The sequence below is a fragment of the Salmo trutta genome, chromosome 7, assembly GCF_901001165.1.
Source record: "Salmo trutta chromosome 7, fSalTru1.1, whole genome shotgun sequence".
Classification (NCBI taxonomy): Eukaryota; Metazoa; Chordata; class Actinopteri; order Salmoniformes; family Salmonidae; genus Salmo; species Salmo trutta.
Genome location: NC_042963.1, coordinates 39555460 through 39569862, shown reverse-complemented (window position 1 = coordinate 39569862; position 14403 = coordinate 39555460). Strand labels below are relative to the sequence as shown.

At 42.0% G+C, this 14403-nt stretch overlaps 1 protein-coding gene across 2 annotated transcripts in view; it reads right to left on the bottom strand.

Annotated features, from left to right (window-relative positions):
* The window catches only part of LOC115197391 (ankyrin repeat and BTB/POZ domain-containing protein BTBD11-B), a 109136-nt gene extending 95636 nt beyond the window's left edge, over positions 1 to 13500 (bottom strand). The window contains exon 1 of one of the 2 annotated variants that reach the window (XM_029758841.1): positions 12380 to 13500. In XM_029758841.1, coding sequence (XP_029614701.1) covers positions 12380 to 13247 — 868 coding nt within the window. In that variant the 5' untranslated portion in view covers positions 13248 to 13500. The remainder of the gene's footprint in view (positions 1 to 12379) is intronic. The other variant, XM_029758840.1, reaches the window with a different exon arrangement.
* Positions 13501 to 14403: the final 903 nt, after the last annotated feature.

The following is a 14403-nucleotide window of genomic DNA, read 5'->3' as shown; positions in this document are numbered from 1 at the left end:
GACAGACACAGGAACAGGAAATCTGATGAAGGTGTTCATTCATTTGGGGGATGTGAGTTAGAAAGGCTTTAATGTAGGAGTTTGTGTGTCTAATTGTTCATTTGATAATTTAAACAACTGCAGTGCCTAGGCTTGTTATGGCTGATAACTCCACGGTAGCAAACAACACAAAGTCACTGACTACACTTATTTCACTGGTTTCCGAATGAGATTTTTGCCTCTCAAGAATACTTATATACCATATCACCAGTCTAACTCCAGCCTGGTCTCTAGCTATGCAAACCTGTTGGTAACTTGTTCTTAGTGAACATCCTTACTTGATCTGTGGCTCCTTTGAACGGGAGACTTCCACAGTGCAGGAAGTGTGCTAGACTCTCTCACACACACCTGTCTGGCTCACAAAGGGCGACATGCTGAGACAAGGCCTGACACACCTGTCACAATCTAACCTGTCACCTGCTCTGCCAGTCCCTGTGAATCACTGTATATTTAGTTTCAGTGTCTGTCTGATGACTGATAGTGAGAAAATAAAGACAACGACCACATCATCTACTTATCTACCACCCAGTAGTGACCTGCCATTGATCAGAAATCACTAGGGTGAACTAACTTTGAACACATCTAGTACAGAACAACACACAACAGTGAAATAGTGGTAGCCTTCTGGAGTTAGAGCTGATAACATCTCGAACTGTTGCAAGTGCTATCACCTCTCTCTCTCCTTCTCTTCCTCTGTGTACCCCTTTAATCTCTCTTGAGTCCAATTATTGTAATTTCTGGACTCTGCTGAATAGATCAAGTTACCAGATACAGCTGCACTATAAATATTTCCCTTATTGAACATTACCCTGTAAAGCACTGAGATTTAGAAGTGCTGTTCATTAGTCCATGTTACTAAGCCATAAAGCAAATATATATGGCAACACAAACAGTTAGCTTTAAGTAAAACTACAAAATGCTCCCTCGATAGAGAAACCATCTGAGCTTCTTTATTTCGGTTATTTAAGACAAATATAAATCTAATCTTAAGTGTTCTTCCCTCTCCCCAAACACATGGACGTACTATGTAGGGAATAAGATGCCAAAATGAAGGGCCATGCTTTACCTACACTCCATCTGTTTTGTCACAACGAGCCTGTTATTCTGTGTGTCACTGATCCTCAGTGAGGATGAAATAAGAGTCACACAGAAACCACCATGTTTGCAATAAAAAATGTAATGAAACAAAAATACATATACCTTTCAGGAGTAATGCGTTTCGAGGAGTAATGTGTTTCGAGGAGTAATGTTTTAGGAGTAATGCATTTCGAGGAGTAATGTTTTTTAGGAGTAATGCATTTCGAGGAGTAATGTTTTTTAGGAGTAATGCGTTTCGAGGAGTAATGTGTTTCGAGGAGTAATGTTTCGAGGAGTAATGCATTTCGAGGAGTAATGCATTTCGAGGAGTAATGTTTTTAGGAGTAATGCGTTTCGAGGAGTAATGCATTTCGAGGAGTAATGTTTTAGGAGTAATGCATTTCGAGGAGTAATGCGTTTCGAGGAGTAATGTTTTAGGAGTAATGCATTTCGAGGAGTAATGTTTTAGGAGTAATGCATTTCGAGGAGTAATGTATTTCGAGGAGTAATGTTTTAGGAGTAATGCGTTTCGAGGAGTAATGTTTTAGGAGTAATGCGTTTCAAGGAGTAATGCATTTCGAGGAGTAATGTTTTAGGAGTAATGCATTTCGAGGAGTAATGCGTTTTAAGGAGTAATGTTTTAGGAGTAATGCATTTCGAGGAGTAATGTTTTAGGAGTAATGCATTTCGAGGAGTAATGCATTTCGAGGAGTAATGTTTTTAGGAGTAATGCGTTTCGAGGAGTAATGTTTTAGGAGTAACGCGTTTCAAGGAGTAATGCATTTCGAGGAGTAATGTTTTAGGAGTAATGCATTTAGAGGAATAATGCGTTTTGAGGAGTAATGTTTTAGGAGTAATGCATTTCGAGGAGTAATGTTTTGTTAGGAGTAATGCATTTCGAGGAGTAATGTCTTAGGAGTAATGCATTTCGAGGAGTAATGTCTTTTTAGGAGTAATGCGTTTCGAGGAGTAATATGTTTCGAGGAGTAATGTTTTTAGGAGTAATGCGTTTCGAGGAGTAATGTTTTTAGGAGTAATGCATTTCGAGGAGTAATGTTTTTCGGGGTAATGCGTTTCCAGCAGTAATGTTTTTTTAGGAGTAATGCATTTCGAGGAGTAATGCATTTCGAGGAGTAATGTGTTTCGAGGAGTAATGTTTTTTGGGAGTAATGCGTTTCGAGGAGTAATGCATTTCGAAGAGTAATGTGTTTTTAGGAGTAATGCATTTCGAGAAGTAATGTGTTTCAAGGAGTAATGTTTTTAGGAGTAATGCATTTCGAGGAGTAATGTTTTTTTAGGAGTAATGCGTTTTGAGGAGTAATGTGTTTCAAGGAGTAATGTGTTTCGAGGAGTAATGTTTTTTAGGAGTAATGCGTTTTGAGGAGTAATGCATTTCGAAGAGTCATGTGTTTTTAGGAGTAATGCGTTTCGACAAGTAATGCGTTTCGGGAGGAATGTTTTTTTAGGAGTAATGCATTTTGAGGAGTAACGCGTTTTGAGGAGTAATGTTTTTTTTAGGAGTAATGCATTTTGAGGAGTAATGCGTTTCGAGGAGTAATGCGTAACATATGTCGTGGGTACTAGACAAGGCTGAGCGGAGCTACTCAGTCAGTGTCTAAGAGTTAGGGGGGAAGGGAGAGAGAGCTGCCTGTATGAATATGGTTTCTGACAGGCTTTCACTTTACACAGACTCACACACACTTCCACAGACCCACACACATGCACCCACACACACATACATACCCACCTACCCACCTCCACCCATCACTAACACACACATACTGAAACTAGAGAAGGAAGCTGGATAGGGGGATATCTGTCAAGGCCCAGGCACATGTGTCTGTCTCTCAGTCTGCAGTAGGCAGGGCTGAAGGGAGGAATGGGTTCCCAGCGGGGCCCTCAATGTCTGGACTGACAGCACTATTAGACCCCCGCCAGACAGCCAGGAAAGGACAAGGTCACCCAAACTCATGGTTCTGAACACCGTAGCAAAGAAAATTCCATAGAAAATGAGTGTTTCTTATTGGACAAGTTCAGGTAGTTTCTCCCTGTTTCAGTCCATTTTCTTCCATTTGTTGCCTAATTCATCTAAATAGAACTAGTGAATACGACCTATCTCTTACTCTGAATAAAAGCCATGACAGAAAGATGCCGCATTATGAATGCACTGAGAAAGGAGACTCAGAGAAGAGAGAGAATAGAGATATCCTCTTTTCAGGAGTAATTTTATGGAATCCATCCGACTAGGGTGGAGGGAGGTTAGAGGGTTTTCTGACTGAAGCAAGGGCCAAGGCTGTGAGAGCTGTTAGGGGCAGAGGGAGGAAGTGCAGACACACACACACACACACTCCTGAGGTCACCGTTCTGATCTCACATGGGAGTAATGGGATAGCGGTCCTTCGGAGCAGAATCAGTATTCCATCAGCAGTTCCACTGGGCTCTAGGAAGTGACCCAGCAAAAAAAGTATAATTATGTGATTGCTGTTCTCTTTCTCAAACATACACGCACACACACACACACACACACACACACACACACACACACACACACACACACACACACACACACACGGAGCATGTCTGCGGTGACATCATCAGTATGTTGAATAAATTGTCTTAATGTTGTTCCCCGTGTCCTGAACCGTCTTTACCTTCAATAACACTACAAATGAGAAATCACATGGGAATAGGTACATGTTTATTTCTCTGAGACGGTGACATGCCTGGAGCAAAGATGTTTATATCTTCTATATGAACGACATCAGGCTCTGTGTTTGTACAGCTGATAGTCATTTATTTCCCCTCTGTAGGGGAAGCACACAGAGTGGTTTACACAAGGCTACAATAATAGTGTCCCTATACCTTTATCTCACAAAGCCACAAGACAGAGCCCCATTGCCATAGCTGAGGATTAGTGGAAATAGTATATTATAGTGTTCCCATTGACATTTCATACCAGCAAACGGCTGTTAAAGGTTAAGAACACCTCAGAATGCAGCAAAATATATTATAATCCTGTGTGGCTCAGCTGCAACACCAGGGTTGTGGGTTCCATTCCTACGGGGGACCAGTACAAAAATGTATGAAAATGTATGCAAATGTATGCACACACTACTGTAAGTCGCTCTGGATAAGAGTGTCTGCTAAATGATTGAAGTGAAAATTATAATAAAGTAAATGATCCCAAACCAATACCTTTTTAAGTCAGTGGTGTCGATTAGGTATCTAGCCATCTTTATTTCATTCAGTTGGTTTTAATCTCTGTAGTTATTGGTCTGTTTATGACTATCAACCAGTCTTGAGCTTCCATATTCAAGTGACTGGATAATGGAACATAGCAAGCGACGCAAACATCCACAACTAAACTCCCCCCAGCTATCCTCGGATAACACATATGAAGGGTGTTCTGTAGAGATAAACACACACCATTACTACGTAATACCCCATAGGTTCAGTAATCATACAATCAGGCCCTATTCACCATCGTCTTAGTGTCAATAGACTAGGTGATCATCAGAGACCTATCAAAGCCATCAACAGTGATGTAATGGCTGGTGTTTGAGTGGGGAGAAGCATGTAAATGTGTAAACTCTTCTGAACGTGTGGTAATCCTAAAGCGGAGTACGGACCAGCACTGCACCAGCCGAGGCCCATCAGTCAGAGAATCAGAGTTTGTTAGGGGTTATTGGGAGTGCAGGTCCTCACGGTTTCTTTCAATGGTGAGAAATAGGGTGGTGGATTTGTTGTAATCAAGAAGATATTTTTGGTAATCTGGAAGCCTTTCTGTTGATGGGTCTTTCTATAAACTAGGGTACCAGTGAGCATTTCTTGTAGTGGACAACTGTTTGGAGCTTTTAGCCTTTTTTTTCATGTGAATACATTAAGATATAACCGGGGAACATAGATACATTCAATGTATTTCATGAGTTGAATCAAAATCTATGTATAAACCCTTTCTCACGCTTGGAGTCTTCACAGATTTGACAGAAATCTGGTGACTTTAAACAATACCTTCCTTTCCTTACATTAATGATACATGTTCTTCGTCTTATATAATATACTAAGCATTTATCAATTCAATTACACATTGATCCAAAATAATGTATGTGATTGCAAAATACAATGCTTCAAACAGAAAGAGTAACTTTAATATGAGTAATAAAACAAAAATGGATACTGTCATTAACAGGGTTCTTCAATAATTACACATAATAGTTGTTTGATGTCTAGCTGTTTAGTTTCACGGTGACATTATCACGCAACATCAGCTGATTCAGGAAAGGATTTTCTGAATGACAGTCGAGTGTTAAAGAGTGTGATACTGCACGCAGTTTAACAGCCAAAGGGCTGGAATGAATGTTGATCTGGAGGATTGACAGAGCATTTTGGTGTCTGTTGTTATGACGCTCAAGATAATTAGCCTACTTCCCAGACAACATTAAATCAAGATTCTTAAGATAAGATTACGGTCTGTGTATGTTTTGGTCTTTTGTTTTCCAAGTTAAAACTGAGCAATTGGGAACATGAAAACTGCCTGTTTATTCGTTTTTTAATAGAAATCCCCCCATATAAACCAAAAAAACGACTTGACTTTTTGATGTTCAAATGTGGTTGGGGTTAAATGTGGTTGGGGTTAAATGTGGAATGCCTGGTCAAGTGCACAGCCAACTCTTCCTGTCCTTTCAAAGTAGGAGGTCACCCTTCCAACTCCATTCCATAAATGTATTATTTTCTGCTCATACCGTGCCACAGTTCCAAGATAAGGTAAGATTTCTACATTTCTGCACAAGATTTACTGTGTATTAACTTATTAATGAACTGCTGTTACTGTAAATGGTTAGCTGATTGATAATTCCTAGCTACTTAGCTAACCATTGGTAATCTGGGAAGGCAGGGGCGGCAGGTAGCCTAGTGCTTAGAGTGTTGGGCCAGTAACTGAAAGGTTGCTAGATTGAATCCCTGAGCTGACAAGGTCTGTCGTTCTGCCCCTGAACAAGGAAGTTAACCCACTGTTCCTAGGACGTCATTGTAATTAAGAATTTGTTCTTAACTGACTTGCCCTAGTTAAATAAAGGCTAAATAAATACAAAATCGTATTAAATGATGGTATACAGCCAAAACAACAGTATCTATTGCTAGACTAGAGATATGCCTTAACTAATGTTAGTCACTGGTTGCACATCTAACTAGCTGGAATGAAGCACGGGTGTGAATAGTAGACATGTAAATATATCCTTTAACTGTTTGCAGCAGGTCTCCAGCTATCCAAACCTGTCTGATCAGCCTGGTGGGGTGTTGTGGGTGTGTCCAGCTTACACCTGTGCAAATCTGTGTGTGTATAGCAATGGAATGAAACATCCAACCAATACCTCAAGTGTCATGCTGTAGGTTCACCACACACCTGAATGGTTGTGGGGTCCTGTCCAGAAACAACCCCTAGTCCTACCCATAGACACTTGTGGAGATCTGAGAAAACTGGACAGGTGTAAGCAATACTGCCAAAATTGCACAAAGACTTTCAGAGGGTAAGGTGGAGCTCTCACCATGTCACTACCTATCAATCCCGCTCAGATCTCCACAAGTGTCTAGACTCTGGGCAGTAGGGGCTAGGGGATGTTTCTGGACACGCCATGGGTTTTATGGTAGCTCAGTTTGTCAGTCAGTCAGTCTGGCACTGTCAAAAATTGTTAATAGCTGTCAAATACTTGCTTCCTCTGTCCTCAATAGCATTTCCTTGATTTGCTGCATCTTCTCTCCTCGTCTCATTCTCAAAACCCATTGGATTAGAAAATCAGAGGTGAAGATCCGACATGAGGAATGAAGGAAATGCAATTGAGATTCTCCCTTTGTTTCCTCCATTCCTCACCTCCCTCTCAAAGCACATTGGGGGAGAGGAGGGAAGGTTCTTCCCCGCTGTCTCCAATGCACTTTCAAGGAGAAGCAAGGAGTGGAGGAAACAAGGACATAGGAAGCAAGAATGTGATGTCGAGTTTTCACACACACACACACACACACACACACACACACACACACACACACACACACACACACTGCTTGAAGAGTTTACTGATTATAATGATTTCATTCTTGGTTATTATTATTATTGTCAGTGACTTTGTTGACAGAACCCATTGTATTATATTATTGTATTAAATGATTATATCAACTATATAAAAAATATAGAAATGCTGTTGTTTATCTTCTTCATTCTTCTGGAAGGATTAGCATGGCTATAAATGATAGAGAAGTTGACTAAAGCACAAACAGACCTGGCTAATAGGCATGACGAAGCAACATTCAATGTCCATATTTCATGTGACATTTTGAATGATGTAGATGTTTTGTTGTTGCTAAGAGTTATGGTCTCATTGTGCCTATCTAGACTCTTAATCCTGTAACTACACATGTGAAGTTGCAAGAAAATGTATATTTAAATGTATATCAAACCATTATTTTTTTTACCCTGATGTCACACATTGACGCCTTTATTTATAGAAAGACCCTGATGTTGATCTTTGACCAGATTAGAGGCTTTATTTGACAAAATCTGGTGTCGGCTGAGGGAAACATAAACATAGCAGAGAAAAGACAATGGGAAGAGAGAGAGAGAGAAAGAGAGAGAAAGACAGAGAGACCATTGTTCATAGTTCACCTATCATGTCTTGCCCCGACATGCCACACTGTCTGAGTCAATTTGAGCTATTCTCCTTCCCATAGGCAGCAGCAAGGTGAAATACACATTGTCACTGACAATAAGCCTTTTGCAGCATTGTAGTAAATGACAACAAATTACAAATCAAATTCTATTGTTGGCTATATTCATTTTGAATTTGAAATGAAAAACAAAATAATATATAAACTAATGCTAGTTGATTTAATACATTTTCATCCAGAACAAATGTTCAACCCAAATACTGCATGCTGAACTAGATTGTGCCTCCAAGCTACAGTAAGAGAAGTAATCACTAGCAGCAAGGCTATAGAGAATGATTGTGTGACAGCACAGTTTTGTCTGACTAATCCACATGTTGAAACTTGTAGACTGTCTTCTTCCAGCTAAATTCAGAAGTACTGATCTGTTGTTAACTTCCTCATGCCAAAGCCTCTCTACAAAAATTCCAGATTTTCCACACACCATGAGCCATTCACTATGGGTTGAATCCTAACTTCCATTTAAATAAAATGTTTACTTAGTCATGCAGTGATATCAATGGGAGGCCAAATACATTTGGAAGTTAGGATTCACCCCGATGTCTCAAATCCTTGGCGGATAACTATTGTGGTCTCCCTATTGCATGCACTTGCTTGCTGGTACAGCACTGCAGACTGCAGGTTTTTCATAGGATGATATTTCCAAGCTCTTCTTGGATACAATGGTGCTGATGCTCAGTTTCTGTCTTTCTGGTGCAAAGTGACAGTACTTAGTGCCAGTCTGCCAGCTACATGTGTCATCATGCGCAGCAGTGGATGAGAAAGGAAGACGGCTAAATGTTTTTCAGAAATCCTCTTAGGCCTCTAAGGCCTAATGTTGAAGATAGATTGTGTTTCTAAAGTGTATCTCCACCTTGGGTCCTGGGTGGGGAGTTGCCTGGTTTTGATCACGTCTTAGTGCTTGATCATCTGAGGTAAAGTTGGCAAGAATCCCTCCTCGCCTCAAATGTCTGTGAAATCACTGCCACACACCATCTAACATTAACATTGCCTGCCCTAGCTCCTCATTATTAAACCCAGTTCTGCTCTGTAATTGCAAGGGGCTTGTGTACGCACGTACGTGTGTGTGTGTGTGTGTGTGTGTGTGTGTGTGTGTGTGTGTGTGTGTGTGTGTGTGTGTGTGTGTGTGTGTGTGTGTGTGTGTGTGTGTGTGTGTGTGTGTGTGTGTGTGTGTGTGTGTGTTGGTTATTCTATCCTTGTGGGGACCTAAAATCCACAAAAGTCCCCACAGGGATAGTAAAACATGAGAACAAAGGCTATTTTAAGCTTAGGGGTTAGGTTTAGGGTTACAATTAGGGTAAGGGGTTAGTGGTTAGGTTTAGGGTTAGGAGTTAGGTTTAGGGTTTGGGTTATGGGTTAAGGTTATGTTTAGGGTTAGTGGTTAGGGAAAATAGGATTTTGAATGGAAATGTATTTTAGGTCCCCATGAGGATAGAATAACATAACGTGTGTGTGACTGTGTGTGAGACAGTGTGTGTGTGTGTGTGTGTGTGTGTGTGTGTGTGTGTGTGTGTGTGTGTGTGTGTGTGTGTGTGTGTGTGTGTGTGTGTGTGTGTGTGTGTGTGTGTGTGTGCGTGTATGAATTTGTGTACGTGTGTGTTTTTATCTGCCACAGATATCCCAGCCCCAGACATTACCGGGTCTGGTACAGGCTGGTACCACAGCAGACCGCTGTCATTCCTGGTGGACCACAATGCTTACCACAGCACATGTCATACTGTGGGCACCGGCCGCCAGGCACCGACCTCACAGGGAAACACTGGATGAGGCACAAAGGAGCCCTAGCCTGAATGGAACCCCCTGAATGGAACTTCAACCTACACATTCTCTCACAGCTGCAGTCTTCATAGACTCTAGAGACACACACCCAGACACAGCATACCATACTGACATAAAACATCTTATTATCTTAAGCCTAAACAAAGTAAGCCTCATGTGTCTAACTTGCGCTGCATGCAGCAAAATAGAAATACAATTATGGAGGAAAATATATTTAGATTTTTGTTGCTTAAATGTCAATTTTTGATTGCCATTCCCAGAAGGCCTATTCATTCTAGTGCTGTATTTTCCTGCATCTCAAAGAGCTATGTACTCTGCGAAGCATTTCTGTACTTGGATGTCACCGTTTGATGGAGTGGGAGCTGTGTGAAGGGTCAAATGCCATGGGAGAGGGTTCTACCACATGAGGTGAGACCCTCCTCCCAGCTACCATCTATCTCCATAACATCTGCCCAGACTTGAAAAGGTGCATCACTAAAGTCATGACATCTCACAGCCAAGGTGTGATTATGAGTCATCCTCAGGGGTTAGAAACCCCTGGGCATCAATGTCCTGTTTCTCGATACATTTCTCGTGACATGTACAAAGGGAAATTACAAGCAACCCCTGCCTTGAGCTTGCGGGGGCTGCCACTGCAATTCCACCACCGAACAAGCTTCCTGTCTTGACAGGATACCAAAAGCAGAGAGGGGAACCCAACACCTGAGCAGAATACTGAGGCAGTAACTGCTGAAATGAACCCCCGGGTGTGTGGGAGGGGTGAGCCAGCATTACCATATGCCTGACGTGCCAACGGAGAACCGCTAGTAGCTACAGTATACGTGAGAACAGGGGAAAGGAATAGGAGGAAGAGTGTTGTGTAAGCAGAAGCAGTGTGTGGTCGAGGTAATGGACCCTGTTGTGTTCCAATGGTTTCCATGACTTGAAATGCTCACCACATACAGTACATTAATACGCCTTTACTTCACACCGGAAAGTGGGGAATGTAGAGGATTGTATAATAACAGCTTATTCCAATGAATGATAGTGTGTTTTCTTTAGATATAACATGCTGCTCTCTTGGTTTTGGACATTTGAAAAGTAAGGTGTTAACTAAAACTAGGTTCCAGTAGTATTTACTAACCACATGACCTGACGAGGACCTCTGGGACCTTAGCCTATTAGGCCCAGAGTTTTCCCTGGTCAGATCACATGGTCAGGAGAAACTCTGGGCCCTATAACAATTACACTTGCAAAATAGGTGTTCTGACCTCCAACTTGCAGGACAAATACACTCTCTCTGACCAAGGAGCCCACACTGCCAGCAAAGGGGGCTACTTCAGGGCTTCAGGGAGGAGAGGATGGATGAAGAGGGGCACGGGAGGAGCAGTCATACAGGGAGATTTAAACGCCTCAATGTATTTGGAGTTATATTTATGAAAAGCACCAGCAAAAGAAAATAGCTCTGGTTGCAACAGAGATGCTATAAAGATATGCATCGCTTGAGTCTGAGAGAGGAGCCGACATGACCATAATACTGAAAAATCACCTCAATTAGCCTACTCCTACTTGGCAGAGAAAGAATGTTGGAACAATATAAAGGGGTTAAGGTTGGGATGGTTAAGGTTGGGATGGTTAAGGTTGGGATGGTTAAGGTTGGGATGGGGTGAAAAGGCCAACCAGCACTGAGATAATTGATAAATCGTTACAGATTGGAAATGAGAATGCTGTGAAAGTCATGACCTTCTACAGTTAGGCCACAGTTAAGGCCTTCTCTTGTCGCCATTGCAATAGGTGTGACAATGTGCAATGTAAAAATTGTTTGGCTTTAGGAGCCACCACCTTCTGACCATTGTGTGAGCCATTTGACATGTCCTCTTTCTCCTGCCCCTGAGCTCTCTTTAACACAGCATCAGTAGGGACTTCTCCTCTGTGTTTTCAACTCAGTCCCATTCACATCACTCAAAATAACGCATGATAACACTTATGTGTCCTTGGGCTCTGTATTACATAAACCTGTTGGAGTATGGAGCCACAGCAGCACTTTAAATGCATCTACCACAGAGGTAATACAGTCTGCTATTACATTACCTTATTATTACATTAGGTTATTGGGTTATAACTGATTAAATGTATTGCTGTATGGATGAGCAATGAAGAAGTCTGAAGGTAAGAGCTTATGTTTAAATGGCCCTTTTTTAGGTTTGAAAGCTGTATTGCACAGCAATGAGATAATTTCCCTTATAAACATGAGAAGCTAAAGACATGAACGAAAATCCAAAAGATATTCCCTGGTGAATTATAGCCTGCTTCAATGTATCATGCATTCACAGTACCACAACACTGAAGAAGAACTCTGAGAACGCCATCTATTTAATAGATGGATCATAGCCAAGAGGGGTTAGGTGCTCTCTCTCCCCACTCTCCTCCATTATCATAAATAAACCATGCTCATTGATGTCAGTGACAGAAGGGGCCATTCTCTGTGCTCATACATCAACATATTGAATACAGCAACTCAACAAAGGGGTTACCCAGGATGATCCTGCCATGTCGGACGCAGGAAAAAATACATGGGCAAATTCAGAGGGGATATGGGAAGTCATGATTATTTCTCCCTGTCCATCGAGAAATGTTGTAGTATGAGAAAGTGAACTCCTAACTTGATAATGACTTTATTACAGATGGTGATAAGAAATCCCTTCACCATGTTTTGGGCACAATTATGAAGAATTCGTTAGAATAACGCACTGAGTAGATGCGTCACAGAACTAGTCATGTACACACAACTTACCACTTGCATTCTTCCCACAAATGAGGTATTGATACTGCTGCAGGAACCCCCATAACTCCGAGTCGTTGTTGATGGCCTGTTCGAGGGACTCAACAGTGAACTTAGGGATCCCATTATCTTTCTCCACGAGCGCGCTCCGCAGTGCGCGTGCGTACACCTCTCGGAAAAGACTCTCCATGCACGCTGTCAGGTAGATGGCAGCGTGCTCGTGGATCCTCACCGCAACTCGGCTGTCCACCATCCACCTGAAGAACTTCCCCACGTTGAAAATGAGTCCGCATCTGAGTGACTTTCCGCGGCTGAACTTGTCCTCGGTGCTCATGTTGTACATAGACAAGGCACTGAGTGCGGCGGTGATGCAGTTCACCGAGACTGTCCAAGACATGACAACCTTTATGGCACTTTGAATCTCATATTTGGTGCATTTGGCATAGCGCAAACTCAGGCGCTGCGCTTCCCTGGCGACCCTCACGAGTGCGCGGCTTATGAGGACCGAGAGCCTAGCCAGGATCTCCTGTGACACGACCCCCAGCCTCAACTCTTCGTCCTTGTTCAGTGCGCTCTCTACTTCCCCGAGGCTCCATGGCACGTCCTCGAGCTCGGGTAGTTTAGCGCACTGGCCGGAGCAATCCAGGATATCGGAGTCTTCGACCAAGACTGTGTTGACCGTGTCCAGGCTGTTGTGGCGACTGTGCATGGAGTCGGTTAAATGCCAAAAATTCCCCCCATGCGCATAAGGTATATGTGCCTCGGAACAGCACAGTGAAGCACTGGAAGACCTAAAGGAGTCTGCTGCTCCACCATAACCCGAATCAAGCGTCAGATCCTCCAGGGTCCTCGCCACTGACTTCTTACTACTGCTTGCCATAACTGCACCTCATACTGTAAAGAGGACTTTGGAATTAATGGCTCAAAATGTCTCACAACGTCGCCCAATGCAATTAAATGAACGCAATTAAAGCCCGACTGCGATGTATTTTGAAGTGTCAATATTTTATCCCGTTGCCTTCAGTGGAAACGAATCAAGTTGATATTTCTCAATCCAAACTAAAACTTCGAAGTGTTTCCATCATAGCACATAGAGCAGCTACAGTGGTCTGTGTTTTACGCAGTAAGATCCTGGTAGATGGAGGCGGGGCTATGTTCTTCAAACGGCCAATACACTCTCGGGATAACTCGAGCAGTGAGAGAGATTTTGAATTAGGACCACCTCATCATTCAATTTAATTTACATTAGGCTACTCAATTCAATGTATAGCCCATATGGGGAGTGGATTTGAAATATCTATATAATTATTTTCTCTTCAAATCCATCTAATTTTCTTTATTTTTTTGCTTACTATTTGAAACTATACCTTCATAAATGAAGCAGTCCTTTCACATGCTGTAACTTGAACACGATTTCAAAATTCAAGGCTAATGGTCTGACTGTAATGGATTGGATAAACTGGATAATGTGATTATCCACATAATGTGTCATGCTATGGATAGCAAAGTCCCTTAGGCATTTGTTCTGACAGCAATAATGGTAACATGACTCAAGGCCATTAATAATGGATGACATGCATAATGTGGTTCCTTACAAGGAGATAGCTAGAGCTCATTGAAAAGTAGACATCTGAATTCCTTGCCAAGGTCAGACATTATACTGCATCATCGACTATTAAAGATGCATAATTGTATTGACCAAGGCTTGATCACAATCAGAGAGAGCGAGAGAGATGTGTGTGTGTGGATTGAGCCTTCGACAAGCTGAAAAGTGTTACAGGCACTCAAAAACGGAATGTGTTTGAGAGAGAGGGAGATAGACATATAGATAGATAGGGGAGTAGAGAGAGGGGGATAGAGAAAGAGAGAGAGACATGTACATACCATATTGTCAACATGTATGTGCAACAACAGAAAATGTCCCTAAGGTGATTGATAGCCCTATGCCATAGATAGCCATGGCTGCATCCCAATAATATTGCCTTTCTCCTAAAGTGTACACTTGTTCACGAGGCTACTTCAGATAAATTTAAAAG